The 23774-nt window shown below is 44.2% G+C and overlaps 2 protein-coding genes across 9 annotated transcripts; both read left to right on the top strand.

Annotated features, from left to right (window-relative positions):
• Positions 1–592: 592 nt before the first annotated feature.
• On the top strand, positions 593–6394 carry tspy (testis specific protein Y-linked). 8 transcript variants are annotated; one of them, XM_020096222.2, is made up of 8 exons: positions 593–2064; positions 2151–2228; positions 2319–2430; positions 2617–2771; positions 3424–3500; positions 3738–3943; positions 4467–4550; positions 4946–6394. In XM_020096222.2, exons 1-8 carry the CDS (start codon positions 1105–1107, stop codon positions 4987–4989), a joined length of 1716 nt encoding a protein of 571 aa, XP_019951781.2. In that variant the 5' UTR covers positions 593–1104; the 3' UTR covers positions 4990–6394. The 8 variants fall into 8 exon arrangements, with proteins under 8 accessions (XP_019951781.2, XP_069382263.1, XP_069382262.1 ...); XM_069526161.1 differs by having other exon boundaries at positions 656–2064; positions 4503–4550; XM_020096223.2 differs by having other exon boundaries at positions 670–2064; positions 3741–3943.
• A 4292-nt stretch (positions 6395–10686) lies between these two features.
• On the top strand, positions 10687–23772 carry LOC109635245 (semaphorin-3F-like). The gene is made up of 18 exons (XM_020096307.2): positions 10687–10961; positions 12668–12804; positions 16928–17088; positions 17203–17265; positions 17371–17490; positions 17691–17784; positions 17901–18020; positions 18140–18285; positions 18796–18910; positions 19012–19081; positions 19207–19351; positions 20233–20455; positions 20551–20639; positions 20750–20791; positions 20873–21030; positions 21130–21197; positions 21324–21451; positions 22025–23772. The coding sequence occupies exons 2-18, from the start codon at positions 12693–12695 to the stop codon at positions 22406–22408; spliced, it is 2238 nt and encodes a 745-aa protein (XP_019951866.1). The 5' UTR covers positions 10687–10961; positions 12668–12692; the 3' UTR covers positions 22409–23772.
• The last annotated feature ends 2 nt before the right edge of the window (positions 23773–23774 follow it).

The following is a 23774-nucleotide window of genomic DNA, read 5'->3' as shown; positions in this document are numbered from 1 at the left end:
ATAAATCAGTCAATCAATCTATCTATCTATCTATCTATCTATCTATCTATCTATCTATCTATCTATCTATCTATCTATCTATATGTGCACTAACAACAACATTCACTTAATCATTAATTAATACCTATACGCATTGTTCCTGTTTATATTTCGAAGCTTCTAATGCATCCTGTGCCTGTTCAGCAGCTGCAGTTCTCACTTACTCTTCTTACTTAACATCTATTTGTCAGAACAAATACAATTTGACGTGATAAAAACAACTCACACACGCTGGACTGAGAAGCTATTTATAGATGGGTGGACGTGCAGATCCATTGAGGGAATAAAACATTTTATTTGAGGGGATCTAAACTAAACATCCTCAGATGAATTCATACTCCAAAACTAACAAACAGTTTGTTTACATCTTGTTTGACATTTGAACCGTGATCAATTACAAATGTCTTATATTTGAATGGGATCGATTCATCTGAGAGTTGATTCAGTGAATCTGAGAACACATCATCTGACCTGTGCTTCTGATGGGAGCTGACCATAAGGAAGATATCTTTCTATTTATCTCTGCGCAGTTAAACCGCCTCTGCAGACGGATCACGATGTAAACGCACCCCTCGTCGCTGATTGGTGGAGGGGTTTTAGCGCGGCGTGCCGCAGCCAATCGGAGGATTGTTTTCCTGTCACGTCGATGCACGGATAGTAAGCTAACGGGCAATACAAACACAAACTGTGATAAACAACGCGGGCTGCGGGTTCAGACGGAGCCGCTGCGGAGGGTCCGAGTGTCTGCACCGACTCGTTCTACTGGGGCCGCTACCGGTGAGGATGTGATGCCGCCATCGCCGCGAGGACACACGAACGGGGCGACGTGAGCTAACTGACGTTAGCATTAGCTTGCTAATTTCAACGTTACGCAAGGCCGCGGAGAATCGGGAGAGCTGCTTCCTGCTCCGCCGAGGATGTAGGTAACGTTACGAGACAAGGAACAAAAAAACCACAACTGCGATCCGACCCACTGGTTCCGCTGAATTATTGAATTACATTTGTTTCAGTAGCGCTGCTTTAGCAAGCCACCTAGCTTGTTAGCTATTTGGCTAGCTAGCTAGCATGAGTGAAGTGACGGACTGCAAACAGTCCGCTGACTCTGCATCGAGGAAACGGTGTCCATCACCCGACCAGGATGAAGGAGGCGCGGTTCCCAGCAAATCCACAAAAGTTAGCGACGCCGCAGATGAAACCGGGGGCACTTCAGAAAGTTGTAAAAACAGTGAAGCGGAGAGCAAAGAAACAGCTGCACGCGAGTGTGAAGGCAGCGTGGAGGAACCAGCTGCCGTGCACACGGATCACACTTCAGACTGCACGAGTGGCACCGGTCCACTCTCTGTCAACAAGCCTCACACTGACGGCCACGATGCCAGACACACCGAGAAACCACAGTCCTCCGGTGCACAGGCCTCTGCCGAGGCGAGGGAAGCTGCAAACAAGACGACAGGAGCAGGGCACCGTCCTGCTGCTCCTCTGCATCAGTCCGACTCTGCAGCCATAGCAGCTGCTGAGGCACTGGCCAGTCTCACAGGAGGAGACGGGGAGGACAGCAGAGAGACTCCTTGCTCATCTGAAAAGGCTAAACAGGTCAAGCCGGTGAGCAGATTCAAACAACGTGGGGGCCACCAGCAGTCCCCCAGACTGAGCTCCAAAACTCAGGCGGCTGCAGCAGACAGCTCCACATCTGTGCACAGCACCGACAGAGAAGATGCAGATGATGCAGCCGAGGCAGATGAAGGTGATGAATCCATATCTGGATCATCGTCCACACCGAGCTCCTCTTTCCCGTCAGACAATGACAACGAGGACGGGGAGTGTGCCATTGTGTCCGTTAAGATGGCCCCTGAGATGAGGCAGTCAGTGGCCCTGCTGGCACAGGTACAGATGAGACTGGAAGCCCTCGAGAAGAAAAGTGCCCGGCTTCACCAACGGCTGGAGCTGAAGATCAGTCGTCAGCGACGGCCACATCTGGATCAGCGCAGCTCAATTACTAAAACAATCCCTGGCTTCTGGGTGACAGCTGTATCCTTTAAATGAAAATGTCCCGTCCCTCCCTGCTTTGTGTTTGTCAACGTATATTGGGTTTGTGCTTAACCTCATTTTACCAGCTGTTGAACCATCCGCACCTCTCGGCTCACATTGATGAGACTGATGAAGATGCTCTTAGTTACATGACTGATCTGGAGGTAGGAAGTGTGGGTGATTTATTCTTACAAAGTTTACCTTCTGGATACGCCTAGAATCAAAAATCCTACGTTTCCTCGTGTCTTTCTCAGATGGAAACTTTCAAGAATAATAAACTGGGCTACAGGATCCGCTTCCACTTCAGACGGAACCCGTATTTTCAGAACAACATCATCATGAAGGAGCTGCACCTTGGGATGGGAGGTATAAATGATGATGTGGTGATTAAACAAATGCATTTGAATACCTTCTGCATAGTATTGAGAGGGTCGACAGAGGATACTGAGAATAAACTAATAAAGAGTTTTAATTGTATTTTCATGCTCGGTAAAATCAGCACGTCCATTCATTTCTGTGTCACCTTCTAATCCTGAGTGCTCATGTTTTCAGGATCTCCCATGTCTTTCTCCAACCCCATCCTATGGCACCGTGGACAAAACCTGACGGCCCAAAGCGAACCCCGGAAGTCGTCACGTGGGGTCTACCAGACGTTTTTCAGCTGGTTCAGTGACCATAGCAACCCAGGGCAAGATGATGTAGCACAGGTACAGATGATGAAAAAAATCATTTTATCCCACTAGAGATGTTTTAATTCCTCATGATATAAGCCAGACGTGCTGGAAGAGGCTTTGGGTGTGATATTTTAGTTTGTAAATGCATCACCTTTGCTACAGTCAGAACACACTTAGAAAGGAGCGCCCCGGAAACACTGCTGGCTCAGTTTTAGTTTAAATACTCTGGGACTTTTAATCTGGAATGGCAGGAACAAAGAACATTTGGAAAGTACGAGGCCGTCACCCACATTTGCTTCCTGATTGAGTCTTAACAGTCACGACTCGGCTACCAGCTGTGAATGTGAAGAGTTTTTAACATTCTCTGTCAGTAACAGTTCCTCCTCCTCATCTGTCCAAGAAAATATTCATGTTCGTATTGACGGAGATCATTTTACTCCATTTGAAAACAGGGTGGATAAAGCCTGAAATCTGTTTAAACAAACGGTCTAACAAAATGTAATTATTTCTTTATTTATTCCCCCTTCTTGTTTGTTTATGACAAATCAAAATGATTCAGTAATGAGCACAGAGTAAAGTATTAGAGGAATACAAAAACAAGCTGTGGATAATGAAAGGAGGAGATAACATACGTTCCAAATATTGAATTGAAATGTACCTAAGTGATCTTTGTTCTGATGTTTAGATACTTAAAGACGACCTGTACAGAGACCCACTGAGATACTACCTCACTCCACTGTGGGAACCAAGGGAGAACGGCAGGTAAATCCAGCCCATTCTCATAGCTGTGTCTGGTGCAGTTTGTAGAATAACCACTTATTAAGCTGTAAATTCTGGAGATTTTCTTCACCCCAGGTGTTTAAATTATACCTCATGTGCAATAGTACGTTTCCTGTTTTCCCCCCTGAGGGTAAACCCATGTGGGATGCATAACCAAACTCTTGAGTGTGTTTACTGCATATGTCTTCAGGGGGTTATTTAAATAAAGTTTTTCTCCAGTAGTGGGAGCGGACCCAGAGCAGCTGATAACGGAAATGGAGATGATTGTGTGGTAATCTCCGACTCGGATGATGATGCCGGCGAGGACACTGGTGACGCCGAACAAGGCCACAGTAGGAGGCGAGAAGAGGAGGATGACGAGGAGGAAGAGGAAGAAGATGAAGAAGAAGAAGAAGAGGAGGAGGGGGACAGGGGGCCAAGTGCAGGTCAGTGCGTCTGGAGAACTTATAAACATGGCTGAAACCACAAATTGTAAAGATACACATCTCTCACATTATGTTTGTTCATTTATACAGATTCAATAATCCTAATTTTAGGCCTTAAAGGTCTTAAACATGTTAAAATAATGTACCAGGTCTTATATGTTTAGGAAGTTTTGATTTATGTTAATTTTTTCTGATAATGTTTTACGGACATGCATAGTCTGCACCGTCTCTGTGAGTTGTAGTTCTTTCTCAGTGATAAAGAATTGAGCAGATATATTGTGAGTAATTGTTGGACTCTGTCATTGATTCATATCTCTACTTTACAGGTTTTTAATTTAGATTTCATCCATTAAGGTCTTAAAATTAATTTAACCTCTTAACACCTGCAGAACCGAAATAGCTGTTGTCCATATTGTGTAAAGAGTTCAGTGTTTGTTCATGTGACTTCAGAGGCCAGGGGCTTGGTAGGATTGAGTTGACTGGGTTGTGTTGTAGCTGAAATATAAATGTTTGAACGATGCAGGGAAAACTGATCAGACAGGAAATATCACCTCCTCAGATGAGAGCCCAGAGGAGGAGGATGATGCTGGAGAAATAGTGATTGACGGTAAGAAGACGCCACTCTCAACAGCAGTGTTGCAAATTCACCACTATCATAAGCAGTTAGCGGGGGAGCGGGAAACCTAGAGCCGTGTTCACACTACACGACTTGCTGACGAGGGGGGGGGGTCACACACTACATGATCTGTGTCAAGTCAAAACTCTCGACACCTTCACCTCTTCTGTGCTCTGATTTGCTGGAAACTGATCGGAGTCTATTACACGTCTCCGAGTATTGAAAGAGTTTACACACTGAGATAAAAGATTCATGATCGAGCGTCGATCAGGGCTTTTTTTTTTTTTTTTTTCGGCGAGTTGCAAAACTTACATTTTATATTCTACCTTAAAAATGTATGTGCAACTAAATCATATAATTGTAGCGTCTCCCTTTTGCCCCTTTAGGCTCTGATGACAGTGACCAGGAGGAGGAAGAGGATGAAGCCTAAGACGAAGAGGTTTGAGGGACCACAGACCAAGAAGATGAATAGGATGCTGACATCATTTCAAAAGTACCAGAATCCTTCTTCCTGATGTTAGTTATTATGCACAGAATATCAGATCTAGTGTTTTTTATACCTAAAATTAATAGAAGCATTTTAAATCAGGGTTCACTGTAATAATGAAGCCAAGGCTGCATGTTTCCCCTCTATTTTATACAGTTGGTACTGTGTATTCTGATGTACTCTGATTCTCCTGTGTGCAAAAATGTGTTTTTCTACAAGCGCTCCATGCAAGTGTTCTTCTATTTATCGAAGATCACATCGTGCTTCAGCCTACACACACACACACACTCACTCACGTGGGTTAGACTTTAATGGCCGTAATTAAATAAATCCAAGGCATCGTGATTATTAGATATGTGAAGAAAGTTCTGGCTGTTTTTAGATGTGACGTGTGGCAAAGATAAAAGTGTCACAAACAGAATTTGATATCATGACAGTACGTTTCAGATGCACCCAGTACTGAACCAAAATTTGTTCTCAGGGATGATCATGGTGGTAGATTTACCGAAAGAACTTTACTGCTTCTCAGACATTTACACACTCTGGTTGTTGTTGGCTGTGTATAAGGTAAACGTGTACTCTACTGTAGTAAATAGGAACAAATATAGTACCTGTGTTTTTCCCTCCTCTTCTGTATGTTCGGTCTTGTCCCACATCAGCCTCCACCCCCCCCCCCCCGTTAACCATCTCTGATGTTTAAAATCATTGCATAGTTTGATCAATGTTTGTGTGGATTTTTTGTAACACACTCTTATAATAAGTAGTAATGATGTGTTTTGTATTTTTCCTTTTACATTTCTTTAGATTGTAAATTAATTTGAATTTGCTTTCTTAAACATTTAAGGTTTATTTCCATGTTGTATGTCATAGGAATTTTTCGCCATCTTTTGGCAAAGATGGTATTTATAATGTTGTTTTTTTTCTACATGTCCACACCATGGCATGCCTGTGAGCATGAAATACAAGACAGGAAGATTATGATTTATGACAAGGCTGCCTGGAGGAAAAGCACAGTGTCGGTAAATGTAGTTTAACTCACAGCAACACAATGAGGTGCACTCTTAACAGAACTAGTATTTGCTTACTTTTCTTAGCAATGAACTTGTAAATAATATTTCAGCGTTGTCTTTTGGATAAGACTGTACACATGTTTAATTAATGGATACATTTATCAGATAATCTGGAGTTTTTTCATAAACATGATCAGAAAGTTATATTTTGTGTGCCGTGTTTTATAGAACACTGTAGTTTAAAGATACTCGTTTGTTTGTTGCTTTGGTTGATTTTGTTTGCTTGGAGATAAATGTCCACCTTTTGACTAGACATAATAAAATAGGCAGTTGTTTCACTTTGCTGTCTGTTGATGCTTAAATTAACTGGAAACTATGTAAGTGAAGTGGGATTTGTGCAGTAGAACCACAAGGTGGCGGTGTAGTTCCACTTGTTCTCATCTCTTGTCAGACTTCAAGTTTTAATTTTGGTTTTGAGTAAAAAAAAAACAGTTTGTTATGAAGTTCTTTGATGCTGTTATTTAAGCTTTCATGTGTGTATTAATGAGATTAAGTTCAATCTTGCCTTCACTCAGCTGTCTCAGATGTTCAGAAGCAATAACACACGTGACATATCGACATTAAAGTCACCTCTGATGTTCTTGGCTGCAACGCGCTCTTCTTAAAGGGAAGAATCAAACAAAACCCTGCTGACGTACAGCTGTTCTTTAATATATTCCACCTTTGATATGACAGCAGCGTGTGATATCGATGACGTTTTGAATGAAGCCCTGCAAATAGCCCCGGGCAACACATTTTTGGACAGGCCCAGACAAAGGAACGACAGCGGTGTAGCAATGGTACACTTAAACCCTTGATTCCACTTTTAATGCACAGCTATAAATATTCCACGAGCAAAAACCTGTCCTGCTGCGGGCCCAGCAGAGCCCAGGGTATGCAATCCAGGATGGGCATATACTATTAATACTGATGATGGTAACACATTATACTTCATGAAGTGATCCCATGTGAAAAACAAGAGTTGCTCTCCTCCTTTGAAGCAGCTTTATTCAGCCCACCTCAGCGCACAATGTTTTTATAACTATGAATTAATAATGGGACTCGGTTCCTACAATATTGATCGTGACAAACTAAGTACAGATTGCCGGGACAACAAAGCTGTCCTCGGGCTGCGTTGCGGTCTGAGAGTTGTCCGTGAAGGCCTCTGTATGTAGGGGGTTGTAACCGTTCAAACGGATTCCCCTCTGTAAACTGCACTCCCCTGGGTTGAGCTGGTGTTGTCACTGTACACAAATCATCACGTCAAGCCCTCACATTTCCCAGAGTGGCTCTGCTGGAATCTCAGACTGATTCTCTGTCGACTGAAAGCTGAAAAGATAACACAGCAGCTCATTCTTCTCCTGTGTGATTGATGTTGGGAGTGCGTAAACGAAATGGGCTGGTGCTGCTTTGTGTTGTGGGTAATGTGAGAGGTTGAGGTAGTGCTCCTGAATACCAACTACCTGTGCGTGTTTCTGCACATGTGTGCATGCTTGTAGGCGTCTGTGACAGCTTGCATTCCTTCATGCTCCTCCGTTCCTACATGCATGCACGTACAGAAGCTGCACGTCACATGTGTATTTGCAAGTTTTCAGCACGTATGCTTGTCAGCTAATCAAGATGAAGCACAGCATTTGAAGTGTGCAGGAGGGGGGGGGCAGTGAGGAGAGAGAAAAAGAGTGAGCATGATAGAGGGAAATGGATGAGTGCAGTGATAAGCAGAGATGCCTGGGTCCTGACAGATACACACAGCAGATGGATGACTCTTATCTGGGAGATCACAGTGCATACTCACGCCTCGGCCCCGGTTACAGAGAGCCACGATCACACCAGACAGATGAATGGGTCCACCCCCCACCAATCACTCACATACTGTACGCACACGCACAGGAGGGCACGAGCACACACCTACACACACACACACAACCACTTGACAGAATGAACAGATTGCAGAAGCTCCTGTTACCTTCGTGCCTTTGACATTGAAATTCACCTGGAGTCCGGCGTCTCGGGGCCGTGAGGGAGAGGATGGGTGCAGAGAGAGAGGGAGAGAGAGATAAGAGAAATCAATTTTAATTCAAGCTGCAGAGCAAGTGCAAGCGTGTTTGTGCATCCGTGTCTGCGTGCACACGCTCTAGACATGTCTGCAGGAGAGAGGCACACATGCACTCTGTGTTTTCTCACTTTATTCTGCATGTCACATGTTTTTTCCCACTGATCCTCTGAGCACAAAGTCTGTCATAGAGGTTAAGGAGCCTGAAGTCACACATACAATATTTTGCACTGGGACACTTAATCATTAACTGGCTGTTACCACAGGCTGGTGCTGACAGGTTTACCTCTAAAGACACAAAGCTGTACTTTCACTCATCCACCTCACATCCTCCTCTTCATGTACAGTAGCCCTCCCTCCCAACACACACCCCTGGCTGTATGGAAAGAGCTCCTCTTCAGCAGCTGTTGATACTCCCAGCTGCATTTTATAGCGAGGAAGAGTGCCAGTCTCGTCTTCAAGGCAGATGGTGGCTGGCTGGCTGGCTGGCCCGGTGGACACGTGGCACGTTGGCCGACTGCAGGCGATGCTTCGTCTCAGGGAAGCTGCAGATACAATATCTCTGTACATTCTTCTCCATAAAAACTCTCCATCACCTCACTTCCATGCCAGTGCGAGGTGAGCAGGCTGCGTATGGAATGCACGCCACGTATGAGGCCTTCACGTCAAAGATGTTTTTCCAGAGTTACTTTCTCCTTTTGATAACCATCGGAGTGTGAAGTTCATGGATGTCACACAGCACCTGTTCCCTTGTCTCGCATTTTGATGTTTACATTTTTCCCTGACCTGTAGGATAATAATTAGGAGACTTGTAAAGTCATGTGAGAGGGGACGCGATGGAAAATGGAGCAAATTATCCAGGTGAATATTGTACCTGTATTTTCACAACCCTGTAATTTCCTCTCAAGGTCATGGTGGTGAGGGTGACGCCCTGGACTCTCTGCAGCGGGCTTGTTCAGACACTCTCCAATTCATCAATATACTTTGAGGTAAGACCGTCAATGGGGTCAAATAATGGGTTGTTTTTCCTCGAGGGGACAGCGCTCATCCCCTGGAATTGTCATGATTGATGTGTCTGAGAGCTCTGGATTTATCTGGAGCCTTTGGAAGGCCTACAGGGATAAATGTCTACCTCGCATTTCACGTTACCCATCCATTAGACCGGAGGATCCTCTTGACAGAGCTCTTTGTGGACGAGAAAAAACAGACTCAGTGTTTGTTTTCTAATCGACACTTGTTCGTCTGTGATACAAAATCCATCCATCATGCTTGAGGAAACAGGCCCCGTACAGCCGACTTTTTCTCGCTCCTTGTACTTACACTCACCGCAAAAACACTCTATTCTGAGGGTGAGTGAAGAGCGGCTGCTATCTCCAGCAAGTTGAGGCAGTGGTGGGTGCTTGCTGGTCAGATAAGGCTGCAGGATGGAGGATGGCTCAGGCAGAGATACGGATGACGTTAATGGGTGGCTTATGAAGCGGTGGGAGCTGGTCCCTGTACCGGTGTCCATGGTCAAAGTTGAGAGCACACGGAAGCCTGAACTTTACGCAGACTTGTGACTCATTTCCTCAGCTGGAAACAGGAGGGATGCCTCCTGTGGGGCGGGAAACAAAAAGTCCCTCCAGGACACATCAGTGCTTGCACATCACCACTGGCCGATACCCAACATGAGATAAGGTCACTCGTTCTCTATCTGTAACACGGTGAATCAAACCCCGAGAATGTGCATTGAAGATAAGTTCAAATAGATGGAATACAAGATGTCTCCTCCTCATTGCCTCGTGTGTTTATTATACTTTTACTGTCTCTGCTCAGAATACACTCACCCTCCGCTTTTGTGTCCTCTGTGCACCGTCCAGCGTCAGAGCTCACCACAAAACCCAGTAATGACGAGAGGCCGCTCTATAAGCCGCTTTACTTTCAAGCTCAAGGCTCAGTTAACAGGGTGGATGTCCTTTTACGTGCAGCCCCCCCCACCACCCCGGTTGCTTTGTCACCGTTGTCATGAGCGTTGGAGCCCGGCACACAGGAATCCCAGGAATCTTTTTCGCCTGACCTGGCTCTTGTGAGGAGCTGAAAAGTAATGGTGACATGGTCCAAGGAGCAGGCCTCATCTCTAAGTGAACCTCAGCCCCTGCATCTTGTATATGAGAAGAGTCCAAGTGCATGGGAAAAACATCAAGCTGTGCCTGTGCGTCACCATTTCATTTAATTATTCAGGTTGAATAAACTCCACCAGAAGAGAACACATTTAACAACCCAGTATAATCGAGTGGAGCTGAAGTAAGCGGCAGCTGAAGGGTTAATCATACCCATATGGCGCACGGAGAGGTTTGGTCCAATGCTGCTGTGGCCAACAGGAGAGGGAAGGCTGGGTGGGGGCAGAGCAGAAGGGAGAGGACAGCAGGACACTCTCTCTCTCCACACCTGCACCTGGTCACTTGATTCACATTCAAACCGTCTGTAAAGGAACCGATGGAGCAACATCTTGTCTTCACGGCGATGGCTGCTGCGCTCCAGGGGTAAACTTTTGGATAAAAGCGGGCACAGGGGATCCGGGATCAGCTGTGCGTGCCTCTCTTTTGTCTTGTGTCGTTACATGGAGGAAATACGCTCGACTGAATAGGCAGTGGGGCTGGTTTTTCTTTTCTCCTGGAAACCTCTCGGATTGTTTCATGCCTGCGCAGCGCTGCTGAGAGATTTTCCAATCCGGCTCCGAGGGCGCACAACGCGGGGAATGCAGCGGTAACAACGCGCAACTTTTGGATCCTCGGGGCGCACACAGCAGCTGTAGAGACGCTGAGAAATCAAAGGTAGGAACATTTCACTCCTCTGTGGTTTAACTTTTAACTTGAGTTACTCTGTATCGCACTGGATGGCACAAGTACGCGCACATTTGTTCGGGTTCCTATTTCTGGATGTTGAGTTCACAGGTAAGTGCGCGCACTCCTCAGCGGAAAAAGAAAGAAGTAGGTTATAGAAATCCTGTAATTATTTTATTTTTGGGGAAATCATATATTATTACAGCAGGACTTTAATCTGTGGGGACGTTACCACCCAACACACAAAACCAGCAGTGAAATCCCACAAAGTACAACCAGGCCATCAGACATGGAGACCCTCAGGCACAATAAAACGCTGTAGTCATATTTTCTGATGGATTATTTTAGATATTTTGAAGGCATTTCATTGGGAATACATCGTTTTGTATTAAAAATGACAGTAGATTAATACACTGAACATTAATGGTCATGGTTATTTTGCTTGTTGCCCATATAGAGACTTACAAATGTCAGTAATTCCCAATTAAGCTCATTTTTCTTTATTGTTTCCATGATTTCTACTCTGATTTCTTCTCTTATATGAAGTCAAAGTGATTCAGTGCTGTTTTAATCATGGATCCTCTTTGGTTGATCACTACCTTGTGAAACTTAATAACACAAAATCACATTGATTACAATCTCACGGTGCTATTTACCATGATAAGAGGAACGTAAAGACGGAGCCTCCCTGGTGGGAAGATGTATGGCATCTGTGTGATGATGCCAGAAAGTGACTTCTGGTTCTAATTTTCCAAATGTTTCATGAAAATGCTGAGATTTGTTTCTTCCATGGGAAAATGTCTTTTTATAAAACGTGTCACGCCCTGTTGTGGAATTGTGATGAGCATTTTGTGAAAACTTAGCTAGCTTTCCCCATGAATACCTCTCCCCTAAAAGCCCCCTTCTTTTTGTTCTGAGGCTTGTGCCACCAGAGGCCTTGGCTACATGGATGTCATGAGAAAAAGGAAAAACCCCTGGGATGGCTTATAGCCCGAGTAAAGCACACCTACAGGGAGACAATTTAATGGATGTTATGGACTCAGCTTTTAGTATTCATTATTTATCTGGGATCCTCTCCGGCAAAGTGCAGATACATAATGAATGCAGAGTTAAGGTCTAACAGTTAGGCTGCGTTTCAACACCCCTAAACTGTCAGAGATGGTTTCAGCGAGGGCTACCTGTTTCTTTTGAACTGTCATGTATTTCACTCGTCAGCTTTTCAAAGTGCGCAGACGTGCTTTGTTGAAAGACAGAGAGAGGCAGAGGGAATCACTGATGGGCTCGAGGATCTTTCACGCACAGTTTTCTATGAAAATGTTGGATGAAATACACGTTTTTAAGAAAAGATAACGTCGAAGGAGACGAAGACACACACGCATTCAGTCCATTGTTCCAGACTTTTCCACGTGAATGTGCTGGAAAATACAATATTCCACAGTCTCGACACACACCTCACTACGTTTTAAATAAATAATAGGGCTGTCATATTTTCCAGAGCAGGTGTGAAGATCTGGACGTTGTTCTCTCCTGCCAAACTGTACCTCTCGCTGTCGAAGGCTTCAGGCCAAACTTCTGATCACAGAGATCAGAGGAAGAAAGAGAACGAGAGGGAGTCTGTCCTTCCTTCTTTTTCTGTCTCATATTTCTCATGGGGCACTCTATAATAATAGTTCATTCCTCTTTCTTTCTTCGTCCAGATTTAGATCTCTGTGGGCTACCTGCATGACTGTTACCATGACAGCATCTGGAGCCCAACTCCTCCTGTTGGCCTTATGTGTTTACAGAGGCTCAGGCCTGCAGCAGTCTGCTCCACGGGTTCGCCTCTCCTTCAAAGGTGAGCTCATACAGATTAACTCCAACTCCTCTGACAGCAGGGATTGTCCCGGCACTTCTCTCGTACATGTTTCACTCACGCACACTCGTTCAGTCCCCCTTACGCACGTATCCACACCAGTGGGGGTTATGCTTCCTCTTTATACATATGTAAAGAACGTATTTCCTGCCACATGTCAAACAGAGCAACACTGAAAACAAAAGGTGGATATTACGTGAGGCTGGATACTGGCAGTGCCCTTCCACAGAGTTTCTCCTCCACACCCTGAAAACTCACACAAGCTCCGGCCTGACCTGTCGGTTCCCCTCTGTTTTTGAAGTCACGACACGATGACTCGGGAAGGAAGCAGCTGAAATCTGATCAAAAGAGCCAAATGAAGTGTTAGAGCCGCCACGTTTTTTGGCCGTGAGGATAAAATCTAAGATGGGAGTGGATTGTGGGTTTTTTTTTTCAAACCTTTTTTTTTGTCAGCTTTTGGGATTTTCCCGCACAATCTGCAGACTAATGGCCGAGGTTCATGTTACAAATATGTGGATGATGCCTTTGATCAAAAACAATGCTGCATGATTACAGTTATTTCTGTGTCTCTATCCTCTATCATGTTGTGTCTTCAAGCGCACCTGCACATGTGGACGTGCAAACTCACAAATCACACGTGTCACACCTGAGGTGTACCTGTGAGTGAGAATTAGAGGAAGCGTGAATCAGATTTATGGCGTTCCTCTGAGGTTTGAAGAGGCTGCGAGCTGCCAGGTCCGGACTGGGTCAGTGTGTTTGGTGCCTTAATGTCGATTCAGTGAGGAACATGTTGTACTTTCTAAACAAGAGACACGTGAAGCAGATCAGACGTTTGGTTTCAATCATGAACTCAGGGGAATCAAGAAAACAAAAATAAGGATGTAAAAATGTAAAAAATAGATGTGTATCTGTTAAAGGGGAACATTTTAGGAATCTACCCACTAACTTCAAAAATATCTGTTCATCTAATCGACTTGTCTTCCACTCAACAGAGCTCAGAAATTAAGTTCAAATTCAAACTTATATATGAACCAAACACGTGAACAGTAAAAAAGAAATTCAGTTTCATTTTATGCAAAACATTGATTCTAAAGTCTTCATTGCAGATAAACCAGGTAGGAGGAACACAGACTTTTCTAACTTCCCTCTGCAACATGGACTGTTTATAAAAAGCTGTGCACACAATGTCCAGCACACAAACAATAAAAACTGTTTGAGGAGGACTCACTTATGATAAGGAATCATTCTGAAGTTGCTCTGGCACTGTGCTTGTAAATATAATGAGGAACAGAAACATGTAGCTCACTTTGCAAGTTAAAACAATTATTTGAAAAACAAGCCTCGGGCCTTATAGTGCAGCCAATTAAATAAATACTGTGTTTAAAGGTGTGAACTTGTTACTTCAGCCAACACCTTTTTGGTTTTATATTTAATTACTTACTTCTTTATTGTTTTGCACCAAATTTCTCGTGGAAATGGAGCATGTTGGACAAAATAAACAGAAGAAATAGAACACGTGAGATCTGTGGTTGATAACTACACGCAGCTGGAATCTAGTTTTGAATTCAGTTTGATTTTATGAGACTTACAACAGCTGTTCATGCCACATGGTTGTAGTTGTTGCATATGGATTTGAAGCATGAGAGGGTAATTGCAGTGCATTTGTATTCAACCTTTAACACTAATCTGGACTTTTGGTAAACAGCTTATACACAGTAGTGTGTTTTAGCAACACAGTGTACAAGGTATTAGTATTAGGACCAATTACACAAGTTCGGTCTTGAACTTGATCGTATTCCTCCTTGTGCAAGATACAGACGTTCACATCTGCACAGACGAATTCATGCAGTTTGTGTAGAAACAGCTGAGAGGTGCAGAATCAACCAGTAAATCGGCCACATACACAGACCTCACTCACCCTTCCCCCCCCAATACCAAACAAGAAGGAAAAAAGTTGGATTTACTCCCCAACTGTTTTCTGCCACCCCGACGATTTATTGTTCATTGTTTGTGACAGCGAGTTTCTTTGTTCTCCACGGCGCCTGCGGAGGAGGTATCGGGGCGGCCGGGGGACATGTGACTCCTGTGAGCGAATGAGCTGCCCTGAGTGACACTCTGGGGCACAGGAGGCCTTGCAGAGGAGAGATATCTTGTATTGTTTCCTCTGAGGCTGGGAAGCGGTGTCACTCACACCCACTACAAAGGGACTGGACTGAGTGCCATTTAATAGAGTTGCTAGAGAGCAGAACGTGCAGGGTAATTGGAGCCATGTTCCAGGATCCCATGCCTTCTCAGTGCTGTCACCAGTTTGTCCATAAGGCCGGGACTAAATGGCAGCGCTCATTAGTGCCTCACTGACAATATGCTGTTAAGTTGTAACATGAGCGCCCATAGTGCTGTAGCTTCATACTTGAATCCAATGTCCTTCCCAGTGTTTCCCTGTCAGTGTCAGAATGTTGTCAGAAGTGTTTGCTGGATGTTTACCAGATGATGGCAGTACATTGTTTGCTATTTTTGGAGGATGGAGACATGTATAGGGGTGTGGTGTTTCCACATTTAGCCTCCTGGCTGAATCCACTATGGCCCGGTGGAGCTCGGCCCGAGGCTTGTTATCCTGTGTTTACCTCTCAGGAACAGAGCCGGACCTCGGCCCACGTCCGCGGCTCCATCCCGTGTCGTCCAGAGATCCGATTGCATCGCTTATTTTAGTGGCACCTTGACTGCATCCTGTTAACATTGACCTCAGAGGGAAGATGGCAGGCACTTTGATGTAAATAAAGATTGCGCTTCCTCTCCAATCCCCGTAAGCCGGCTTCTGAGGGTCTCTGGGAACATTTGTCATGATATAAGCCCGCTGTCTTTAACATGCCTGCGTCATGTCCCAGTGTGCACATATGGCTGTCAGTATCTGGCACATGTCACAGATGTGTGTGTGTGTGTGTGTGTGTGTGTTTGCCCTTTTGAGCCTAGACCTAATGGAGTGAGGACATTTTGGACAGTCCTCACTTTCTGACCCACTTTCAATGAGCTGTTGAGGGTTAGAGTTGCGTTTAGGTTTAGGGTTAACACTAAGAGGGATAAGGGAACTGGTCCCTCAGGCACTGGTAGGGTTCAGTTTGGGTTAAAACAAGGTTTGGGTTTAGGTTAGGGTTAGAATTAGAATCAGGGTTAGGTTAGAATTAGGGTTAGGTTATGGTTAGTATAGGGTTAGGGTTAGCAAGACTGAGTTCTTTTTAAAATTCTCTACACTTACATGGTCCCGTCAAAATAAATAATATTAATATATCATATGAACACGACTGTTTGTAAAATAATAACAACTACAAGACAATGAGACGATTTGAAATATATGACTTGAATTAATTACAAACACCTTTTATATACAGTAGATTAGGGTTCGGGTCAGCATTTGTGTGTGTATGTGTGTGTGTGTGTGTGTATGTGTGTGTGTATGTGTGTGTGTGTATGTGTGTGTGTGTGTGTGTGTGTGTGTGTGTGTGTATGGGTGTGTGTGTGCTTTTTATGCCTTTAATGTGATGCAATGTATTGTTGGATGGAAGGATGGAAATATAAAAATCACATTCAGAGTTGGTGCAGAGTCCATTTGTCTCGCAGCAGATGAAAATTGTTTAATCAGAGCTTTCAGGAGAACAAAAAAAAGGCGAAACATGTTCCACTGCAGCGTGTCCTAACAGGTTCTGCTCTGCTGAACACAATCCCGATCTTAAGAATTAGCTGTTAGTTCCACTGACCGTGTTTCCTCGGGGACCCGCTTTTTCGTCTAACTCCACGAGGCATGCGGTGCCTCAAACTCAATCAGGGAGTCAGGACACATAAAATATTGAGATCTTAAAAGCCAATATGTTTCCTAAAATGCTGTTAGTTGAGTTATATTTAATCAGTGACACACATTTTCCAGAAAAGGACTGAGAACTTGAAGGCACCGCAAGTTCATCTGCGTCAGTAATGAAACATGTCAAGGGCATAAAGGGGATAAAGTGAATAGTTGTTCAGGGACAATCCTCGCTCCCCCTGCTGTTGGTTTTTCCTGAGGCTGTAGATGTTTTTAACACAGTTGAGAATTTTTCTTTTTCCGCCCACGCAGAACTGATGGACACGCGTGCGGCCCGGCCTTTTAGTTTCTCCTTCAACACCAGCGACTACCGCATCCTCCTGATGGATCAGGATCAGGGCCGTCTCTACCTGGGCAGCCGGGAGTACCTGGTGGCCCTGGACATGCACAACGTCAACAAGGAGCCTCTCATAGTGCGTATGAACTCAAACTCAAATCCAGTCTGCTATGTGGAATGTGGCTTTAAGTCTCTGAATGCATTGATCCACATTAATCCAGTGTTTTGTTTGTGTGTTTGCTGAACCCAGATCCACTGGCCGGCATCCGCCAAGAGAAAGGGAGAATGTCAGATGACAGGAAAGGGGAGACAGGTGGGATCATGTGTTTACATCCGGCTCTTTCAAAAAATTACAGGCCTCTGCTTTCGTGACGAGGATGATGTTTGAATTCCATTTGTCTTACTCGTCTTTGTCCAGGGCGAATGTGCCAATTTCGTGAGGCTGATAGAGCCGTGGAACCGCACCCACCTCTACACCTGTGGAACGGGGGCGTACCAGCCCATCTGCACATTCATTAACCGGGGCTGGAGGGCAGAGGTGAACCCAAAGACATTTACAGTTCCCCCTAGTGGGATTTACAGCAAGCGTCCCTCTGCAGCAGGCCTGGAAAGCGTCGTCCTGTTAAATATTTCAGGGCTACAAACTGGGACACTGATTTGTTTATGATTTTCTCATGCTCCCATGTGACGTCTTAGTGGTCTATTTTTATGCACGTTCTCTTTGTCTCATCTCTGCAGGACTACCTGTTCAGGCTGGTCCCTGGGTACATGGATTCAGGGAAAGGAAAATGTTCCTATGATCCCACACAGGAGAACATTGCAGTTCTCATCCGTAAGACATTCTTCATTTATAGGCAAAAAACCCCCAAATCTTTTGAGTTTAAACGTCTTGTGCTGCAGAATCACAAAGTCTTACTCCTTTATTGTCTCATCCCTCCGCCTCTGCAGATGGTAACCTATACGCAGGCGTCCATATTGACTTCATGAGCACGGATGCTGCTCTGTTTAGGACCATGGGCGGGAGAACGGCAATAAGGACAGAGCAGTACGACTCCAGGTGGCTCAATGGTGAGTAAGTGTGGGTGTGAGGAGGTAACTGTCAGTGATTACAGGTTACAGTTCCTCCAATTTTATTTGACAACCACTTGCCTCAATCCACTCCCGGTTTATCTGTTTTTATCCCTCAGAGCCGGTGTTTGTTCAGATCCAGCAGATCCCTGACAGCGCAGAGAAGAACGACGACAAACTTTACTTCTTTTTCCGAGAGAAGAGTCTAGACTCCAGCGGCGGGGCGAGCCCCAGTGTTTTGGCCAGGGTGGGAAGAGTGTGTCTGGTGAGGAATCCACAGCGTATATGGAGTGAAAAAAGATATTATAAGACATTTACATGTAAGATAAGATAAGATAATACTTTATTGATCCTACACCAGGGAAATGAACTTGTAAAAGCAGCAAACAAGTGAATAAGGTGGACAAGAGAAAGAATAAAAAAGGAACTAGAATAGAAATAAGAAAAACTAATTATAATACAGAATAGGTACATAATATAATATATACCTTCCACTTTGGAAATATTGTTTTGTATAGAAATTTCACAAAAGTATCCTTGAAGTGTTTATTATATTAACTTCACAAAGATGTACATAAATATGAGAATAAATATAAATTCACAATAGTATACGATAAAATATGAATAAAATAATAAATGCAATAAAATAAAATGTGTGCAGGAAGTGAAATTCACAATAAGTGGTGTTTATGTGTAATAATTTAATACAAGTTCTCATTCTGATGTGAAAGGAATGGTATGTATTGAATCATGGCCTCATTTCCCTCCTGTCCAGAATGATGAAGGAGGGCAGAAGTCTCTGGTGAACCGCTGGACGACCTTCCTGAAGGCTCGTCTTATCTGCTCCGTGATCGGCGAAGATGGAGTGGAGACGCGCTTCGATGAACTACGTGAGGCCACAGTAAAATCAGCACTGCGCTCCAGGTGATTGCATTGTAATTGCGGCTGCTTTTATACAGAGGTATTGATTTGTGTGTTGCTCTCCTTCCAGGGGACGTGTTTATTCAACCCACGCAGGATGAACGAAACCCGATGGTGTACGCTCTCTTCACCACAGCAGGGTGAGTTCTGTCCTTCACCTCACCCCACCTCAACATTCACATCGTAGACGAGTCATTGCAGTGTGTGTGGGTGCAGAGCGTCTCTTAATGAAGCCTCTGACCGTAATGATCTGTTTGTGTTTAAGCTCCGTGTTCAAGGGCTCAGCAGTGTGCGTGTACGCCATGGCTGATATACGCAACGTCTTCAATGGACCGTTTGCCCACAAACACGGACACAATTACCAGTGGACAGAGTACACGGGCAAGATTCCCTACCCACGACCTGGATCAGTACGTTTCACTCATGTTCTCTTGTTCATCTCATTTAATCAATCACTGTATCACCTATGCACATGTATAATAAATGTGGATACTCACATTTAATTCTGTGTGAACTATTGAGATATTACACATGTTTTCACATTACACACATTTCTATATATTTTATTTTTATGTTTTCACCCCTGTCCATTGGATTGTAAGCAAGATTACACAAAAACAACTGAACGGATGTTTTCTGAGTCAGGGAAGAACCCAATTAAACTTTTGGTGCAGATCTGGATCAGTGGGCAAATCCAGGATTAGTTTTTTCCCACTTTCTTTAACATTGTGAGTTTTTTTTTTTTTGACTCCTCTCAGATTTCACAGGGAATAATTCATGGGTATTTTTATATGACTGAGGTTGTATCACTCTTAATATTTTCATAATACAAAAACACAATAATAATTATTTTATAGGGATTTCCTGGGATTTTTTTTCGTGTACTTATGTACTTGTTACTCAGTTTAGAATTTCTTTTTCACTTATAATACACTTGATACTTTCATTTTTATTTTCACTATATTTGTTTGACTTTATACTCTCAGTACATATCTTGTGTCACTAATCCTGGAGCAAGCTGGCACAAGAATTTCTTTGGATTCATAAAATCTGAATCTTTTCTTTCTCCTCAGATTCTCACAGTACTTGCTCTTCATTGGCTTTACCTTTCCCCTCACTCTTCTTTTTTTTTACCATGTTCACTGTTTTTCACTAAAAACACCAAAGCATGTTGTATGTATGTGAAAACCCAGTCAGGAGTAAACTTCAGATTCAGATTCAAACACACCTCAGACATGTTTTCACAAACCTGCACATAAACAATCTCCACCTTTTCCTTCTTCCCATCCAGTGTCCAGGAGGAACCTTCACTCCAGGCATCCGCTCCTCCAAGAACTTCTCGGACGAGGCTGTGGATTTCATCCGAGCTCATCCCCTCATGATCCATCCAGTTTATCCTATCCACCGCCGCCCCCTGGTGGTGAGAACCGGCGTGGACTACCGCTTCACTGCCCTGGTGGTGGATCAGGTGGATGCTGTTGATGGACGCTACGAGGTGCTGTTCCTGGGGACAGGTGAGACAGCTGCAAGTGCTGAGGACACTTCTCCAACCTGAGGATCATTTTGACCACAAATTGTAGGACTCAAAGTAAACGTCTCTCACTTCCAGATCGAGGGACCGTGCAAAAAGTTATCGTTTTGCCGAAGGACCCGATCAGCATGGAGGAACTCACGCTGGAGGAAGTAGAGGTTTTTAGGGTATGTTTGAATATTTGGCCCTGAAATCACTGAAATATTGTTTTTTGTAATGAAATGTGATGATAATGTGTTGATTTATCTTTTTTTCATTTGTTAAATAACATTTCCAGACCAGGGCTCCTGTCAAAACAATGAAGATATCTTCTAAAAGAGTAAGCACATCCGTCCTGAAGAAACCTTTTACAGTGTATGAACAGTTTCCTCACTGAGTCGTGTTGCTTGTGTCACCGCAGCAACAGCTCTACGTGTCATCGGACGCGGGGCTGACCCAGGTGTCGCTGCACCGCTGTGGTGTGTACGGCAGGGCCTGCTCCGACTGCTGCTTGGCCCGGGACCCCTACTGCGCCTGGGATGGAGAGAGCTGCTCTGCCTTCACCCCGTCCACCAAGAGGTCAGGGACGTCTCACAGAATCAAAATCGTTTTGTTTCTCCACTGTGAAGCCGGGATGTGTTGAGTCAGATTCATTCTTGATTGTCACCTTTGTCTCAGGAGGAGCAGAAGACAGGACGTTAAACATGGGGACCCTCTGAGGCAGTGCAGAGGCTTCAATGCAAAAGGTGTGGTAAATATTCGATGTGTTTAAAGACCACTTAAAATTTGTAATAATAATAACTTTTTATATAGCACTGGTAGTTGTAGTAATGATAATGCACTTAGTAAAGCATGTTTCTCTGTCGTTGCAGTGGAGAAACGTCTCAGAGAGACGGTTCAGTTCGGGGTGGAGGGCAGCAGCACTTTCTTGGAGTGTCAGCCTCGCTCTCCTCAGGCCACCGTCAAGTGGCTCTTCCAGAGGGAGGGGAAGAGGAAAGTGGTGAGGAGGAACAGTCACATTTTAAACCAGAATGACGCAAGCACCAAATCTCACACACTCATGTATCAGTTCCCTAAATATGCCTGAATTTGGTCATCAAGATCCATGAATGACTCCCTGAGAAAACAAAGACAATGTTCGAAAATCTTGCAATGTTAAAGAAAATGTTGGGAATAAAAATTCCTGTATCCTCCCTGAAATGTGTTGGGTTCTGCCTCACGCCTCCAAAAACAAGTAAATGCAGAGACGAAAGCATAACTAGACTTTACTCCACCAAGGAGGTAATAAAAGTCTGGTCGGCAATAAACAGTCCAGCACACGCCACAAAACTGCTGCTTGTTGTTTTTACACTGTGGCGTTAACATGGTGCTTTAGCATGAAGCTTTCAGGTGCTGGAAGGTGAATGTTGTTACTTCGGATCCAGACAGGCAGAGTCCAATCTTTCTGCTTAGCTGAGACAAGCAGGTTCTGGACAGACCTGAGATCAGTCAGAGCCTGACCCTTCGTTTTACCTTAAATAATATTGGAGCCTTTCTGTTTGTAGTCTTCCATCTTTTATTCTCTTTTCCACAGCTCGGCCGTGTGGGGGGTGTTCTGAAGACCAACCACGGCATCCTCCTGAAGTCCCTCAACCAATCAGACGCAGGCCTCTACCACTGCCTCGCCACTGAGAACAACTTCAAACACACCGTGGCCCGCGTGGCTCTGCGCATCCTGGACCGAGACATCGTTCTGGCTCTCACTGCTCAAGACGAGGACGAGGAGCCCAAAACCCGGCAGGCGGGACCTCACCCGCAGGCGTCCTTCGTCTCCACACCTTTCCCGCCCGAGATCAGACTGATCAACCAGTACTGCCAGTCCTACTGGGAACAGCTGAGTCCCAAACAGCAACAGCAGCAGCAGCGCAAGCGCACCAGCCGCAGGCACACAGAGAGCCAGGACCAAGGCCTCGGCTAGACGATGGGACCCATGCTGTCCAACACTGGCCTGTCTGGACTCTACGGTGGACTTTTATGTTTGACATGCATGTTTGGTCGTTACCTCCATCCATTAGGCAGGTGACGCGTTCATGCTGTCGTTAAAGAACTATACTGGTGGTTTTGCCAGTGTCAGCCTAAACACAGGTTGTGTATATCTTACATTACCGATGACCACTTTTCAAAGAACACAGTTTGTTTCTCTCAGGTTTCGGTTCGCATTAGTTTGACGTCGAAATCAAGTCACAGACTTTGATCACCTGTCACACGGGATTGTTTTCAGACCTTTCATTTTGGGGCTTGTAGGAAACACCAGCATCAGTGATTTGAGAGTGATTTCAACATTTTGAGTTCAAGAAACGAAGAAATTACACACAGTCTTTTTCATACAGTTAATGTCTGCTTATTATTTGTCTCACAGGTTGCTCCCAGGACTTTGTGTTAAAGTTTCCTCCGTCTGATGTAGGATGGTTCTCACCACTAAGGTCAGATTTCCAAAACACACCTGGATTACCAGGCAGCTCTAATCTTTCTGTGACAAAACCATAACATTAGTGATTGTGATCGATCATATATATTCGAGTCAAGTTCGCTGTTGCTTTAGAAAAAGTTTGACTGTGATGTAAAGTAAACGCAACATGTAGTTAAACGACCACAACACGCAAAACCACAGCTATGGTCCTTATAAGTATCTTGAAACAAAAATGTAATATATTGATTGTGAATATAATATATATGGTCATTGGATTACACTTGTATTGTATGAAGATAATATGTTGCATGCTTACGTGTTGTTGTTTGTTGCAAGTTGTACATTTGACTGTTTCCGACCGTGATGTGTTGCGATGTTTGTACGGTGTAACGTATTCTGTTAAGCTAATTCCATTGGATGTTTGTCATGTAATGACTCCCTTACTGTCCCGTGCTCTAGTGACCTACAGTATGTGAGTGTTTAAGATATAGCATACAGTGTTCTTCCAGTTATGCACTTTGTCGGTGGCGGTTTTAGAGGGAAATCTGGGATCTTTTGCACAGATGTATGAGAAAAATGATGCAGAAACATAGTTTTCATGTACAGTATGTTATTACAACAAAAAAAATGGGACTGAAACTGGCTCAGATTTAGTATCAATTGGTGGTGTTCTGTCATCAGCTGTATTTACGTGTTTACGTATTTCTAAAAATGGCTCCTTTTTAATTGAAGCACAAGGAACGAGACATTTTGTCCAGCCAGAGCCACCATTCACCATCATTGTGAGTAACACAGTGCTGTGTGCTGTCATGCCGATCAATCCTACACTGGGAATGTTTGAACAAATATAAAAAAAACATTTCTCTCTTAAACG

This window comes from Paralichthys olivaceus, chromosome 6 (genome assembly GCF_024713975.1).
Source record: "Paralichthys olivaceus isolate ysfri-2021 chromosome 6, ASM2471397v2, whole genome shotgun sequence".
NCBI classification, from domain to species: domain Eukaryota; kingdom Metazoa; phylum Chordata; class Actinopteri; order Pleuronectiformes; family Paralichthyidae; genus Paralichthys; species Paralichthys olivaceus.
The sequence above is the reverse complement of the archived record's forward strand: the minus strand, read 5'-3'. Positions and strand labels throughout refer to the sequence as shown.

Excerpts from the sequence above, each read along its gene's own strand:
- tspy (XM_020096220.2), top strand. The coding sequence starts at position 1,105 with ATGAGTGAAGTGACGGACTGCAAACAGTCCGCTGACTCTGCATCGAGG. Across the intron at positions 2,238-2,318 it reads CTGATCTGGAGGTAGGAAGT|ATGGAAACTTTCAAGAATAA; the intron begins GTGGGTGATTTA and ends TGTCTTTCTCAG. Across the intron at positions 3,944-4,466 it reads GGACAGGGGGCCAAGTGCAG|GGAAAACTGATCAGACAGGA; the intron begins GTCAGTGCGTCT and ends TGAACGATGCAG.
- LOC109635245 (XM_020096307.2), top strand. The coding sequence starts at position 12,693 with ATGACTGTTACCATGACAGCATCTGGAGCCCAACTCCTCCTGTTGGCC. Across the intron at positions 12,805-16,927 it reads GGTTCGCCTCTCCTTCAAAG|AACTGATGGACACGCGTGCG; the intron begins GTGAGCTCATAC and ends CCGCCCACGCAG. Across the intron at positions 21,198-21,323 it reads CAGAGGCTTCAATGCAAAAG|TGGAGAAACGTCTCAGAGAG; the intron begins GTGTGGTAAATA and ends CTGTCGTTGCAG.